General features: G+C 35.9%; 1 protein-coding gene across 3 annotated transcripts in view; it reads left to right on the top strand.

Annotated features, from left to right (window-relative positions):
* DACH2 (dachshund family transcription factor 2) overlaps nucleotides 1-14,580 on the top strand; it is an 817,737-nt gene that overhangs the window by 777,348 nt on the left and 25,809 nt on the right. For all 3 annotated transcript variants that reach the window (XM_081563841.1, XM_081563840.1, XM_081563842.1), the window contains 2 exons: nucleotides 8,908-9,056; nucleotides 9,182-9,329. In XM_081563841.1, coding sequence (XP_081419967.1) covers nucleotides 8,908-9,056; nucleotides 9,182-9,329 — 297 coding nt within the window. The remainder of the gene's footprint in view (nucleotides 1-8,907; nucleotides 9,057-9,181; nucleotides 9,330-14,580) is intronic.

Below are 14,580 nucleotides of genomic sequence, written 5' to 3'. Positions count from 1 at the left end.
TTGTACATGCCTCTGGTGCTGTTTGATTGTATATTGGAAATTCTTGTCTGTCTTGCAGTTTTTAGATCAAATTCTATTCTCTGTATGAAATTTCTTTCTATTCTAAGGCCTCAGCTTTTTTCTGTTTCTATGTTCTAGAAAATACTGATGTACTTCAAAAAAAATCAGTCAGATTTGCTTTATCTTTAATACAATAATACATCTCAAAGATGAGAGAAAGGTATGTATATACTATTACTCTTTTTAGTCCTCAAAGGACTAGGATATGCAGACTGGTTCAACAAATATACATTAGGCATGTTTTGATAACTGTATCAACTATTTTTTGAAATTGCAAAATTTCAGTTTATCATAACATCTGTGAAAGTGAAGTCGCTCAGTCGTGTCTGACTCTTTGCGACCCCATGGACTGTAGCCTACCAGGATCCTCCATCCATGGGATTTTCCAGGCAAGAGTACTGGATTGGGTTGCCATTTCCTTCTCCAGGGGGTCTTCCCGACCCAGGGATCAAACCCAGGTTCTCTCATTGTAGGCAGACGCTTTACCGTCTGAGCCACCAGGGAAGTCCATAATATTTGTATTTATTCTATTGGCAAGGCTGAGAGTTGACAAGAAACTCTACTTTAGTCCCCTATTTATTCCTTCCTTTTACCACATATTTGTACAAAAAAAAAAACTTTTAAAATTATGCATTCATGTGCCATATTACCTTTTTAAATAGAAAGAAAAAAGGAATAAATCTGATGATCAGAAGTCTTACCTCACGGTTTAAGATTATTGGTATGTATTCAAAATCATTACAACTGTTGTAGATGCCTGATAGTTAATAAATACCAGATAGACAGCAATAGGGAAATTAAAAGCAGGAAAAGGTCCCCACTCTCATGGAGAGTATACTGTAATAAAATGGAATGTAACCACTGCCACCACATGCGTGCTCAGTCATGTCCAACTCTGCGACCTCACAGATTGTAGCCCACCAGGCTCCTCTGTCCATGGAATTTTCATGGCAAGGATACTGAAATGAATTGCCATTTCCTCCTCCAGTGGATCTTCCTGATCCATTGATCGAACCCATGTCTCCTGCATTGGCAGGCGGATTCATTACAACTGAGCTAGCTGGGAATCCTTGAAACATGTAACAAAAATAGCAAATAAATAAGTTATACTGTATATTAAGTGGTGATCAATTTTATAGGAAAAAATCATGTAAAGGGGATGGAAATTGGGTTCAGGCTGCAATGTTAAATCAGATGTTTGGCATAAGTTTCACTAATAAGGTGATATTTGAGCAAAGAACTGAAGTCAGGAACCTGAAATTAAATGTCTAAGAACTCTAAAACATACCATGTAAACTACTGTGTTAGTTCTAAATCACTGACTTGACCTTATTGTCTTATTAAGCATATTAAACTCTCTAGAAGTTTAGTACAGAAAGGGAGATCTAGTTAACTGTTCATTCATTGAGATTTTCCTATATATTTTTGAAACAGTTCTGGTTCTCAACCAGTATTGACATTTGGGTCAGATAATTATTTGGTGGGGATGGAGGAGGGGGCTGAGCATCCCTGGCCTTTACCATTAGGTGCTAGTAGCACACACCCCTACCTCCTCAGTTTTGACAGTCAAATATGTCTCCAGCTACTGCCAGCTGTCCTCTGGGCAGGAAAATTGCTCCCAGCTGAGAACCACTGGTCTTGGCTTAGGAAGTTTTCTCAGACCTTTGATAACTGAGAAGGTAACATTGGCCTAATTTAGGGTGAAGCCAGGCTCATCCAACTATTACCAAAAGAGGATTTTTTCAACATGTCATTTCATGAGGTGTTAGTGGATGCTTAGTTGGTCAAATACATTACTGTAGTCTCCTCTTCCACTCCTGGGAATTTTCAATAAACAATTTATTTAACAAGCACATATATTGCCTTTACTTTGAATAATTTTACACATGTTACTTTATTAATATTTATAACAATCCTATAATATAAATATTATTATTATCTTAACTTTACAGATGAGTAAATTGAGGCACAGAAAGATTAAGGAAATTTTCCAGGTGATAGCAAATCACAGAGCAGTATTTCAAACATAGAAAGTCAAGTTCTAGCATCTTTTACTCTTTGTCACTATGGTCTCAGCTATCTGTCTTAACTTGTAACTATGTTAATATTTATAATTAGCATTTTAAAGGTTCTGATATGTTCTGTTTTAATAGATTTAGCAAATAAAAATGAAAACAATATGCTCAGTAAAATTTAATTTCAGCTAAGCAAATCATTATTTAGCATAAGGATGTCCCATAGAAAGTTTTGGCATACTTATTAATATAGTAAACAAATAATTTGTTGTTTATTTGAAATTTAAATTTCACTGGGCACCCTGTAATTTATCTAGCAGCTCTTGCTTTAAAGAAAACTGTTTAATACTGTTCAAACCAATTTTTTCAACACTACTTTGAGCAAGGAAACTTTTTCTTATTGGGACACTTAATAGCTTAGAGAAGTTCCATGGGACTTTTTTCTAAGGACACTGGGAACACTTTTCAACTAGAGTCAATAGATTAGTTTGAGTGCTTACTCCAGACTACAGTGATCTCTCGTTCTTTGAACTCACAGGGGCACTTAATCTTATGCCACATGATTTCACACAGTATTGTACACTTCTATAACTTGTTGACTTTTTCCCAAAATAATGTGTCAGCTTCTTTATGACAGAGACTGAGTATCATACTTCTTCCAAACCCTTCACTGAATATGATATTTATTATCAGCATACTTTTTATCTGAAAGGTGATTTATTTCTAATTAATAATTTATAAAGGGAGTCTGTTTTGCCAAATTGCTAATCTAAGCATCTAGAGCAATACAGGGCCATAGTTGGTTTAAAAGTATTCTGCCTCACTTTCTCAGGCTGGTGACCCTTCATTCCTTTGCTACTAAATTTCTGTTTTCATTTATCAGCATTATTTTTTTTTTGATTCCCTAAAGAAATGTAACAATTTGGGGATCAGTTTTTCTTTTCAAATTTGATGATGGCAACACTTGAGTCATTGTTCAAATCAGACCATGAACACTTCCTCATATTCATGCAGGTCAGATTATTTCACAATGGTCATTTGTTGTTGTTATTGTTCCTCATTTTCGAAGAGGGAAGCAGGTATCTTGCTTGTGCCAAATGTAATACTAATGACACCAACAAAAGAGAGTCCCCTGGGCTAGCTCTATTTAGGGGAAAGCTCTCAAATCAAATAATGAAATTTAATTTATTTGTTAAAGAATGAAAACTGATGACCTGGTAGGTGGCTGCATTTTTCCACTGCTAAGTGATTCAGCTGTGTTCAATTTCTATTCCTGTATTACAATCCTCAAAGCCCAGAGGAAAGAAGAAATACTTAACCCCATGAAAAACGGAAAAACACTAGAGTCAAGTAGAAAGTTTCCAGCATTCATGACTTTAATTTTTAGAACGTCTTTTCCATCCTGAGCATTTACCATATGTTTATATTTTTTTTCTACAAATGAACTTCTTGTCAAATTTTATATCTATTCACTGGGCCCTAAAAGTAAGATATTAAAATTAACAGCTTGTTCACTAAATGGATTTCCAAGTGCTATTGCAAAGTATGGCAGGTTTAACAAACATGTTCAATAAAACTAGTCTCCAATTTGCTTCAATAAATTCAGGCGTTGTTCATATCCTCAGCTAGCTAGCAGTTGTTCTATCTTTATCTTTTAGTTTATGCCATTGCATCATATGTGTTGCTAAATATTTTAATACATGTATCTTGAACACTAGCCTTTTACATAAAATTGCTCAATCAAAACTCTTTCTCCCTGGATTACAAAGAGATTCTCTTATTTCACTAGCAATATATATTTCTAGTACTTGCCCATATTTAATTTCATTGCCAATTAGGATTTTCCGATCTTACCTAATAAATTCCTACATAACAATACATCTATTTAAACTCTGAGGAAAATGTAAATGCTACTTAGATCATTCATTTTTGTAGCATGTGATTTAAATCAGAAAAAAAATGACGAATGGTTTGACAGTTTTCAATTATATACACCAAAATATAATACACTTCAACTAGTTTTTGGCTATTATGGACCTTAACATGCAATATGACCTTGGTTAGGAAAAGCATGTTTGCTTTGCACAGAAGCTTAACCATAAGAAGTCATAGGTAGAATCCTTCTTCTTTATTGCCCTTTTCTAGGACTAGGAAATATATTGCTTGTGGGACAGGTAGGATATGAACAATGGGCCAAATAGAGTCCAGGGTTATCTCATCCATGTGAAAGCTGCTGCTGAAAATCAATGTGATCTCTGCTCTACTGTCATCTCAGTTCCCACCCTCTGTGTCCTATTTGTCTTTTAGTAGAAGCTTAGATCTGTGTGCTGTCTCTATGTGTCTTTCTTGGGCCAGATTATCAAAATGAATCATTGCCTGCATACCTCTTATATTTCTATTTATTTTCCTGGTGTTGACTAGGTCTGATGAAATATGATTCTTTTTGCATTTGATCCTCACTGCAGCAAGCAGCACCTAATTCAGCTGTGTCTATCTCTTTAAAGAAGAGTAATACCATTTTGAAACTTCAATCTACTGTACAGCAACACTACAAACCATAGACCATGCAACCTGTCTTCATAGTCAATAGTAATTTTTCTTTCATCCAATTTAATGGAATTTCATTCATCTCCAAATAGAACATTTCTAGTGATTTTAATGTAGTTTTAATTTTGTTTTATGCATACTTAATGTACTGCTTTCCTTTTCAGATTTTTGTTAATACAATACCCCTTAGATTCTGACCACTGAGGTTACATGTGTGTGTAGAGTAAGACATGACAAATAATCCATATTTTTAAGAACTCTGCCCTGATACAAAATATTTATTCAGGAGAAACATTGTGCTATCTATGAATCAGGAAGTCAACATTCTAACTTTGTAGTAGTTCATTTTGTAAAAATAGATCTTCTACCAGGCTACATAAATTCATCTTGAAGATTTATAAACATCAATATAAATACGTTGAAACTCCCTAATTACTGTTAATATTGATAGATCATTGTGAAGTCATTCTATCTATACACTTAATGCACTCATATGCAGAAGACAAAATGCTAGTTAAATAAAGACTTCAATAAATAAAGCATAATATTGCTTCATTGGTTGTTGAGAAATAAGTCTTTTGGGACATTACAGCTGCTGCATAAGACATATTTTATAAATTAGATTTTTAATGAGATACTTCCAATGTTCAACCCTTGTAGTTGAAATAGTTCACAGAATTTGTGTTCATTCTCTCTGGAATACTTTGCGTCTTCCAAAGCTACTACTGACAAAGAAGGAAGGAAGGAGGGAGAGAAGTAAGGAAGAAAGACAAGTTCTGTAAGAGGTTAGGGTTAATTTTATAAGCAAGTTCTATAAAATACATGCTTCAAACACTTAGGATCAAAATATTATTTGTCAGTTTTACTAAAAAATAATTCCTGGGAATATGTTCCTTTTTAAAAAAAATATTTATTTTAATTGGAGGATAATTATTTTACAATATTGTGGTGGATTTTGCCATACATTGACATGAATCAGCCACATATGTCCCCCCATTCTGAACCCTCTTCTCACTTCCCTCCCCACCCCATCCCTCTGGGTTGTCCCAGTGCAACGGCTTTGAGTGCCCTGTTTCATGCATCGAACTTGGACTGGTCATCTGTTTCACATATGGTAATATACATGTTTCAATGCCATTCTCTCAAATTATCCCACCCTCGCCTTCTCCCACAGAGTCCAAAAGTCTGTTCTTTACATCTGTGTCTCTTTTGCTGTCTCACATATAGGGTCATCATTACCATCTTTCTAAATTCTCTATATATGTGTTAATATACTGTACTGGTGTTTGTCTTTCTGACTTACTTCACTGTGTATAATAGGCTCCAGTTTCATCCATCTCAATAGAACTAACTCAAATGCATTCTGTTTTATAGCTGAGTCACATTCCATTGTGTATATGTGCAACTTCCTTATCCATTCGTCTGCCAATGGTCATCTAGGTTGCTTCCATGTCCTAGCTATTGTAAACAGTGCTGTGATGAACATTGGAGTACATGTGTCTCTTTCAATTCTGGTTTCCTCGGTGTGTAAGCCCATCAGTGGGATTGCTGGGTCATATGGCAGTTCTGTTTCCAGTTTTTTAAGGAATCTCCACACTCTTCTCCATAGTAGCTGTACCAGTTTACGTTCCCTCAACAGTGTAAAAGGGTTACCTTTTCTCCACACCCTCTCCAGCATTTATTGTTTGTAGCCTTTTTGATGGCAGCCATTCTGACCAGCGTGAGATGGTAGGTACCTCACTGTGGTTTTGATTTGCATTTCTCTGATAATGAGTGATGTTAAGCATCTTTTCTGTATGTCTTCTTCAGAGAAATGCCTGTTTAGTTCTTTGGTCCACTTTTTTATTGGGTCATTTATTTTTCTGATATTGAGCTGCTTGTATATTTTGGAGATTAATTCTTTGTCAGTTGTTTCATTTGCTATTAGTTTCTCCCATTCTGAAGGCTGCCATTTCACCTTGCTTATAGTTTCCTTTGTTGTGCAAAAGCTTTTAAGTTTAATTAGGTCCCATTTGTTTATTTTTGTTTTTATTTCCATTACTCTAGGAGGTGGGTCATAGAGGATCTTGCTGTGATTTATGTCAAAGAGTGTTCTGCCTATGTTTTCCTCTAAGAGTTTTATAGTTTCTGGTCTTACATTTAGAGAGTTAATCCATTTTGAGTTTATTTCTGTGTATGGTGTTAGAAAATATTCTAGTTTCATTCTTTTACAGGTGGTTGACCAGTGTTCCGAGCACCACTTGTTAAAAGAGTTTGTCTTTCCTCCATTGTATATTTTTGCCTCCTTTGTCAAAGATAAGGTGTTCATAGGTGCATGGATTTATCTCTGGGCTTTATATTTTGTTCCATTGATCTATATTTCTGTCTTTGTGCCAGTGCTATAGATATGTTCTTTTTAGTTTCCTGTGCAGAAAGAAAATTCACAGTTTATTTTATGCATATTATTGAATTCTTTAAAACCAATATTCAAATGCCCTGTAACATTTTGGATTCAAATAATGTGATACTTGATTCTCTAAAATAATTGTTTGCATTTTTATTTCTATAGGCTTTAGAAAATTAGAAATTGTAAAGGTGATCTATGTAAGAGTACTTTATTCAGAGATAATGCTATCCCATTAAGTAATCCCACAGAGGTTCCCAAACTTGTATGCCACAGGTTTCCACATGGGAAATCCCACAGAAAACCATGATGACTGTGAAATCAATGGGTTTCAAGACTCTGCTCACTAAGTATACAGGCTGCTTGGGCAATTGAAAAATGAGGTGTATGACAAATCTATATGCCTATCCTTATAAGGACCAAAACCAATAGCTAGAGTTTTGTTTTCAAACCATGTGAAAATTCTAGATTTCTAGTCTAGATTCGTCTAGTTTTTTGTTTTTTTGAACAAGTCTCAAAATACATAGGGTCACTGAAAATTTTTATGACCAGAGAGATGCATATTTTCAAAGTTTGCACATGCTCAGTTACTGAAATAAAGAAACTGTGGTGAATAGAAAAATTTTGTTTGAGGTGCTGTGATTCAACTCACTGTACACTGCTATTGAAGCCATTTAAGAATATCAGACTTTGATTACATTCCATGATTACCTCTGTAGCAATTTGTTTTTGTATATATCAAAAAAGCTCCAATTCCTAATTGCAGAGAAAATTTTGCCATCTGGTTCATACATCTCACACAAAAGATTTTCAACCAAAATTCAAGTAGATAGTCAATTAGTTAGCTTCTCAAAGTAACAGGAGAGTCTTTTCGTAATTAGATGTATCTGTGCCAAACAAATCTGAAATATTTTATTAGACAAAAATTCTATTTCTGTCTCTTCATATGAAGCTTTAAAGGAATCTCATTAAAGTCATGAGTGTGTAGAAGAAGTTAATATACAAATAAAAGAGAGAAAATATAAACGTTGTGGCTTTACACCATAGGTTATTATTTTTTCATAAGAAATATTCTTCAAAATAAGAGGTAACACTGGAAAACAGTCCAGATCTTAAACTAGTGAATGATTAAACACAAAGTAATATATCCATGAAATAGAAAACTTTTCAGCAATAAAAAGGAAAAAAAATCCACTGATACATAACACAACATAGGTGAACCTCAAAAAAAAATATATGCTAAGCAAAAGACAGACAAAAAGACCACTTACTGTATGATTCTACTTATGTAAATACCTACTAAAGGCAATCCTATAGAGACAAAAAGTAGATTAGTGGTTGTCAGGGGCTTGAAGTGGGAAAGGAGATTAATTGTAAATGGGCATGAGGATTATTTTGGGGGTGAATGAGGTGTTCTGAAATAGAGTTTTGGTAATGGTTGTACAATGTAAAAGTTAGTGATGCATGCAATTAAACAGGTAAATTTTATTATATGTAAATTATACTCCAATAAATGTGTTAAAAACATGGAGATAGATGAATATAGACATAGATATATAGATACATTTAAAGAGAAAAATATAAAGCAATTTATGCTTTACTAAGAAATGATTTGATTATTTAACTTATAGATAGTAATGACGATATCTTAAATTTGTTTCTAAAAACTTTATGTCAGTTAGCAGTAAATGTTGCTTCATTTTCACAGATTCTTTACTGAAACATTTATTTTTGAGTAATTAGAGTCAGGTGGAAAATAGGTATGGCTTCCAATTATGAGTTTTCCATCAGTTAGCTTTAGAAACAAAATCTTTATAGATGCTATTAGAGGTGAAGGTAACATAGTGAAAATTTTGAGCTATTAATTTATGAACCTTCTGATATTAATTTTGTTTTTTGCAGGAGAGGTACCTGTTCAAATTCCAATGATGAAGTCACCCTTGGACAAGATCCAACTGACACCTGGACAGGCATTGCCTCCTGGATTCCCTGGACCATTCATTTTTGCTGATAGTCTGTCCTCTGTGGAGACTCTGTTGACCAACATTCAGGTCAACAATATTTCTATAAACAAAATAAATGTAATACAAGACATTAGCACCTACATTAATTATTTCACATTTGAGAAATCAAAACAGATAAGATGAACTGTATGTCATTTGCTGTACTTTGACAGGGTTTACTGAAAGTGGCTTTGGATAATGCTCGCATTCAAGAGAAGCAGATTCAACAAGAAAAAAGGGAACTGCGAATGGAGCTCTATAGAGAGAGAGAAATTAGAGAAAACCTTGAAAGACAACTGGCAGTTGAGCTTCAAAGCAGAAGTAAGTTTAACAAGTTCAGTATAACTGAATAAATTAACATTGTGTTGGAAATATTTTCAGTAGTAATAGAAATATTCTCAGATATAGCCTGGAACTGCTGAATAGGGCACAATCATGATAAAATCAAATCCCATACCCACCAGGTGGATGACCCACAAACTGGAGAACAATAATACCAAAGAAGTTCTCTCAATGTTGTGAAGATTCTGAACCCCATGTCAGGATTACCAGCCTGGGGATCTATAAAGGGACTGAGAATCCACAGGGAATCCAGCCTTGCAGGCCAGAGGGATTTGATTATAGGACTTCTACAGGACTGACAGAAAAAGAGACTCTAGTCTTGGAGGGCACATACAAAATCTTACACACACCAAGACCCAGAGGAAAGGAGCAGTGAGCCCACAGGTTGTTGTTCAGTCACTATCATGTCCAACTCTTTACAACCCCATGAAATGCAGCACGCTAGGCTTCCCTGTCCCTCACCATCTCCTAGAGTTTGCCCAAGTTCAAGTCCATTGAATCAGTGATGCCATCCAATCATCTCATCCTTTGCCGCCGTCTTCTCCTTCTGCCTTCAGTCTTTCCCAGCATCATGGTCTTTTCCAATGTGTCAGCTGTTCCCTTAGGGTAGAGAAAGTATTGGAGCTTCAGCATCAGTCCTTCCAAAGAGTATTCAGGGTTGATTTCCTTTAAGACTGACTGGTTTGATCTCCTTGCTTTACAATGGACTCTCAAAAGTCTTCTCCAGCACCACAGTTTGAAAACATCAATTCTTCGGCATTCTGCCTTCTTTATTATCCAGCTCTCACATCCATACATGACTACTGGAAAGACCGTAGCCATGACTATATGAATCTTTGTTGGCAAAGTGACACACTGTCTAGGTTTTTCATAGCTTTCCTGCCAAGAAGCAAGCGTCTTCTAATTTCATGTCTGCAGTCACCATCCCCAGTGATTTTAGAGCCCAAGAAGAGGAAATTGTCACTGCTTCCACCTTTTCACCTTCTATTTGCCATGAAGTGATGGGACTGGATGCCATGATCTTAATTTTTTTTTTAATATTGAGTTTTAAGCCAGATTTTCCACGCTTCTCCTTCACCCTCATCAGGAGGCTCTTTAGTTCCTATTCACTTTCTGCCATTAGAATGGTATCATCAGCATATTTGAGGTTGTTGATGTTTCTCCCAGCAATCTTGATTCCAGCTTGTAGCTCATCTAGCCTGGCATTTTGCATGATGTCCTCTGCATATAAGTTAAGCAAACAGGATGACAATAAACAGCCTTGTCATACTCCTTTCTCAATCCTGAACCAGTCGTTTGTTTCATTCAGTGTTCTAACTGTTGCTTTTTGGCCTGAATACAGGTTTCTCAGGAGACAGGTAAGATAGTCTGGTGTTCCCATCTCTTTAAGAGTTTTCCAGTTTTTTGTGATCCATACAGTCAGAACCCACAGGAGAATGAACAAAATCTACCTGCTAGTGTTGAAAAGTCTCCTCTGGAGGCGTGGATTCACAAGGGCTCACCACCGGGGTGGTGGCACTGGCAGCATCAGGCCAGGAAAGTCCCCCTTGTTGTAAAACCTTTATGGACTTCACCATTAACCCTAGATATAGAACTCATAGATCCCAAGGCTGGCTCGTCTCAGACCAAACAATTAACAGCGAGGGAATGCAACTCCACCCATCAACAAATAACTGGTTTAAAGCTTTACTGAGCAGGGCTTTGCCCACCAGAGCAAGACCTAGTTTTTCACATCATCAGTCCCTCCAAACAGGAAGCTTACACAAGCCTCCTAGCCTCATCCATTAGCAGACAGACAGAAGAAGCAAAAAGAAGCACAGTTTCACAGTGGCTAAAACTGAAACCACATTATAGAAAGTAATCACAATGAAAAAGCAGAAAGTTGTGTCCCAGATGAAGTGACAAGAAAAAAACCCAGAAAAACAACTAAATGAAGTGGAGATAGGCAACCTTTCAGAAAAAGAATTTAGAGTAATGATAGTGAAGATGAGCCAGGATATCAGGCAAATAATGCAGAAGATGCAAGAAATGTTCACCAAAAACCTAGAAGAACTAAAAAGACACAGAAATGAATAATACACCAGCAGGAATTAATAGAATAACTGAAGCAGAAGAACAGATAAATAACCTGGAAGAGAGAATGGTGGAAATCATTGCTGCAGAACAGAATACAGGAAAAAGAATGGAAAATGAAGATAGCTTAAGAGACCTCTGGGACAATATTAAATGCACCAGCACTCACATTATAGGGGTCCCAAAGGGAGAAGAGAGAGAGAGAAAGGACCTGAGAAAATATTTGAAGATATAATAGCTGAAAAATTCTCTCACATGGGAAAGGAAATAATCAACCAAAGAAACCCAAGGAGGAACACATCAAGACACATAGTAATCAAACTGACAAAAATTAAAGACAAGGTTAAAATATTAAAAGCAACAAGTGAAAAAGGACAAATAACATACAAGGGAACTCCCTTCAGGCTATCAGCTGATTTATCAACAGAAATTCTACAAGCCAGAAGGGAAAGGCAGAATATACTTAAAGTGATGAAAGGGAAGAAACTGCAACCAAGAATACTCTACCTAGCAAGACTCTCATTTAGATTTGATGAAGAAATCAAAAGCTTTCCAGATAAGCAAAAGTTATGAGAATTCAGCACCACCAAACCAACTTTACAACAAATGCTAAAGGAATTTCTCTAGGCAGAAAACACCAGAGAAGGAAAAGACCTACAGAAAATAAATCCAAAACAATTAAGAAAATGGTAATAGGTTCATATAATTACCTAGGATAATTACCCTAAACGTAAATTGATTAAATACACCAACCAAAAGACATAGACTGGCTGAGCGGATGAAACATGTACATGTATGCACTTCAACTTGTTGACCCCCAAGATTGTATGCAATTATTTATATTGTTGTTAATCATGTTCCCATTATGGCATGCAATTTTAATTGTCTTTTTTTTTTTTCGGCTGGCTATTGATTGTGAAAACTGATAAACATCTCTCGCTATTGTAAAAAAAATTTCTTATGTATGAAATGCTTACTCTTTGCCAAGAACAACAGTAGATTCTGAAGGTAGAAGATAAATAATCCTCAGTTCCTGTCCTTGAAAGATTTACATTTCAAAGGACTAGCACAACCAGTCAGTTAATTTTAAGACAAAGTGGCAAGAGCAATGATGTATTTATATATGTTTATATAGAGAGAAGATAGTTAGTTCAACTTGGTGCTCTGGGGATTTGATGGTTGAGGAAGGCTTTCTGATGCTGCCACTTGAATCTGAGTCTTGAAGAATCAGTAAGCCAAGGAAGAAAGGGCATGAGAATACCTGAGTGATTTGTTCATTCTGCAGCAATGAGCACGACTATACAGTCCATGAACTTCTACAGGCCAGAATACTGGAGTGGGTAGCCGTTCCCTTCTCCAGGGGATCTTCTCAGCCCAGGGAGCGAATCCAAGTCTCCCACATTTCAGATGGATTCTTTACCAACTGAGCCACCAGGGAAGCCCAAGCACGGAGGCAAGAAGTCTCAAACATGGGAACTATATACAGTTTTTTATTACTGTGGCTTTGACTTTTATAAAGTAAATGTTGAGAGATGATGCAGAAAGTAGAGGCTAAATTATGAAGGTGTATTTTAATCATGGAAGAAATTACCTTGGATTTTGACCTGTAGGATATGGGAAGTATTAAAAGATAAACAGGGGAATGAGCTTGTCTGATTTTAATTAGATAGAACATTCCGGTGTTGGGAATAGATTAGAAGGGGACTTAGAGTGAGGTTAGAAACAAGGAAGCTATATAAAAAGAGATTGCCCTCATCTAGACAGTGGTGAAGAGGACTGAAATAGGGTAGCATATGAGCACAAAAGGGAGAGAATGAAGAAATACTGTTCAGAAATAGAAATAACTTTCCAACAATGGGTAGACATTTGATAATCTGCAGACATGGATTAATGAGACTAGATTGTATCAAAATCAAAGAAAATTCAAAATTTTACTTTAACCAATAATTTCCACCTCTTCCTTATATTTTCCATAAAATACTATACAGCAGCAAGCGGTTATTGTGTTTTTAGCTTCTTTCCTTTCTTTGCTTAATCTTCTATAGAATGATCACAAAGCAAAAGTTAAGTAAGAGTTAAAAGAGTATGAAGGAGAGGCACAAAAGGGAGAGAAAATTTACAACCCACATAATGCTTCCCTAAACAAGGAAGGATTACTCCATTTGAGTAAAATCCACTAACTTTATATTATTCCAAAATAACATTATATTCAGAAATTTGTATAAAGAAGTTGAAATTTTACCAGATATTTTCCTTAGGGCCTAGAAATTATAAGCTTAGTTCAAAATGGAAATTTAGCCATTGCATTTCAGAAGAATTAAACATCATATTATCTTGCTGAAGTCATTCAATACTAGAGAACAAAGGCTAAATTATCTTTCTAAGGTTTGGACAGATTAGTACATTTTTGATATTTGATATGCAATATGTATTGTTATGATTGCTGTTCAGTCAATAAGTAGTGTCTGACTCTTTGTGACTCCATGGACTGCAGCATACCGGGCTTCCTTGTCTTCCACTATCTCCTGGAGTTTGCTCAAATTCATGTACATTGAGTTGGTGATGCTATGTAATCATTTCATCCTGTGCCTCACTCTTCTCCTTGTGCCTTCAATCTTTCCCACCAACAGGGTCATTTCCAATGTGTTGGCTTTTCACACCAGTTGGCCAAATTATGGGAGCTTCATCTTCAGCATCAGTCCTTCCAGTGAATATTCAGGATTGTTTTCCTTTAGGGTTGACTGGTTTGCTCTCCTTTTAGTCCAAGAGACTTTCAAGAGTCTTCTCCAGCAGCACAATTTGAAAGCATCAATTCTGCGCTTAGCCTTTTTTATGGTCCAACACACACATCCATATATGACTACTGGAAAAACCATAGCTTTGACTATACGGAACTTTGTTGGAAAGTGATGTCTCTGCTTTTTAATATACTGTCTAGGTTTGTCACAGCTTCCATTCAAGGAGAAAGCGTCTCTTAATTTCATGACTGCAGTCACCCTCTGCAGTGATTTTACAGCCCCATAAAAGAAAACCTGTCACTGCTTCCACTTTTCCCTTTCTATTTGCCATGAAGTGATGAGATCAGATGCCACGATCATAGTTTTTTGAATGTTTAGTTTCAAGCCAGCTTTTCACTCTCCTCTTTCACCCTCATCAA

The sequence above is a fragment of the Giraffa tippelskirchi genome, chromosome X, assembly GCF_054371585.1.
Source record: "Giraffa tippelskirchi isolate mGirTip1 chromosome X, T2T-mGirTip1v1.2.pri, whole genome shotgun sequence".
Lineage (NCBI taxonomy): Eukaryota > Metazoa > Chordata > Mammalia > Artiodactyla > Giraffidae > Giraffa > Giraffa tippelskirchi.
The sequence above is the reverse complement of the archived record's forward strand: the minus strand, read 5'-3'. Positions and strand labels throughout refer to the sequence as shown.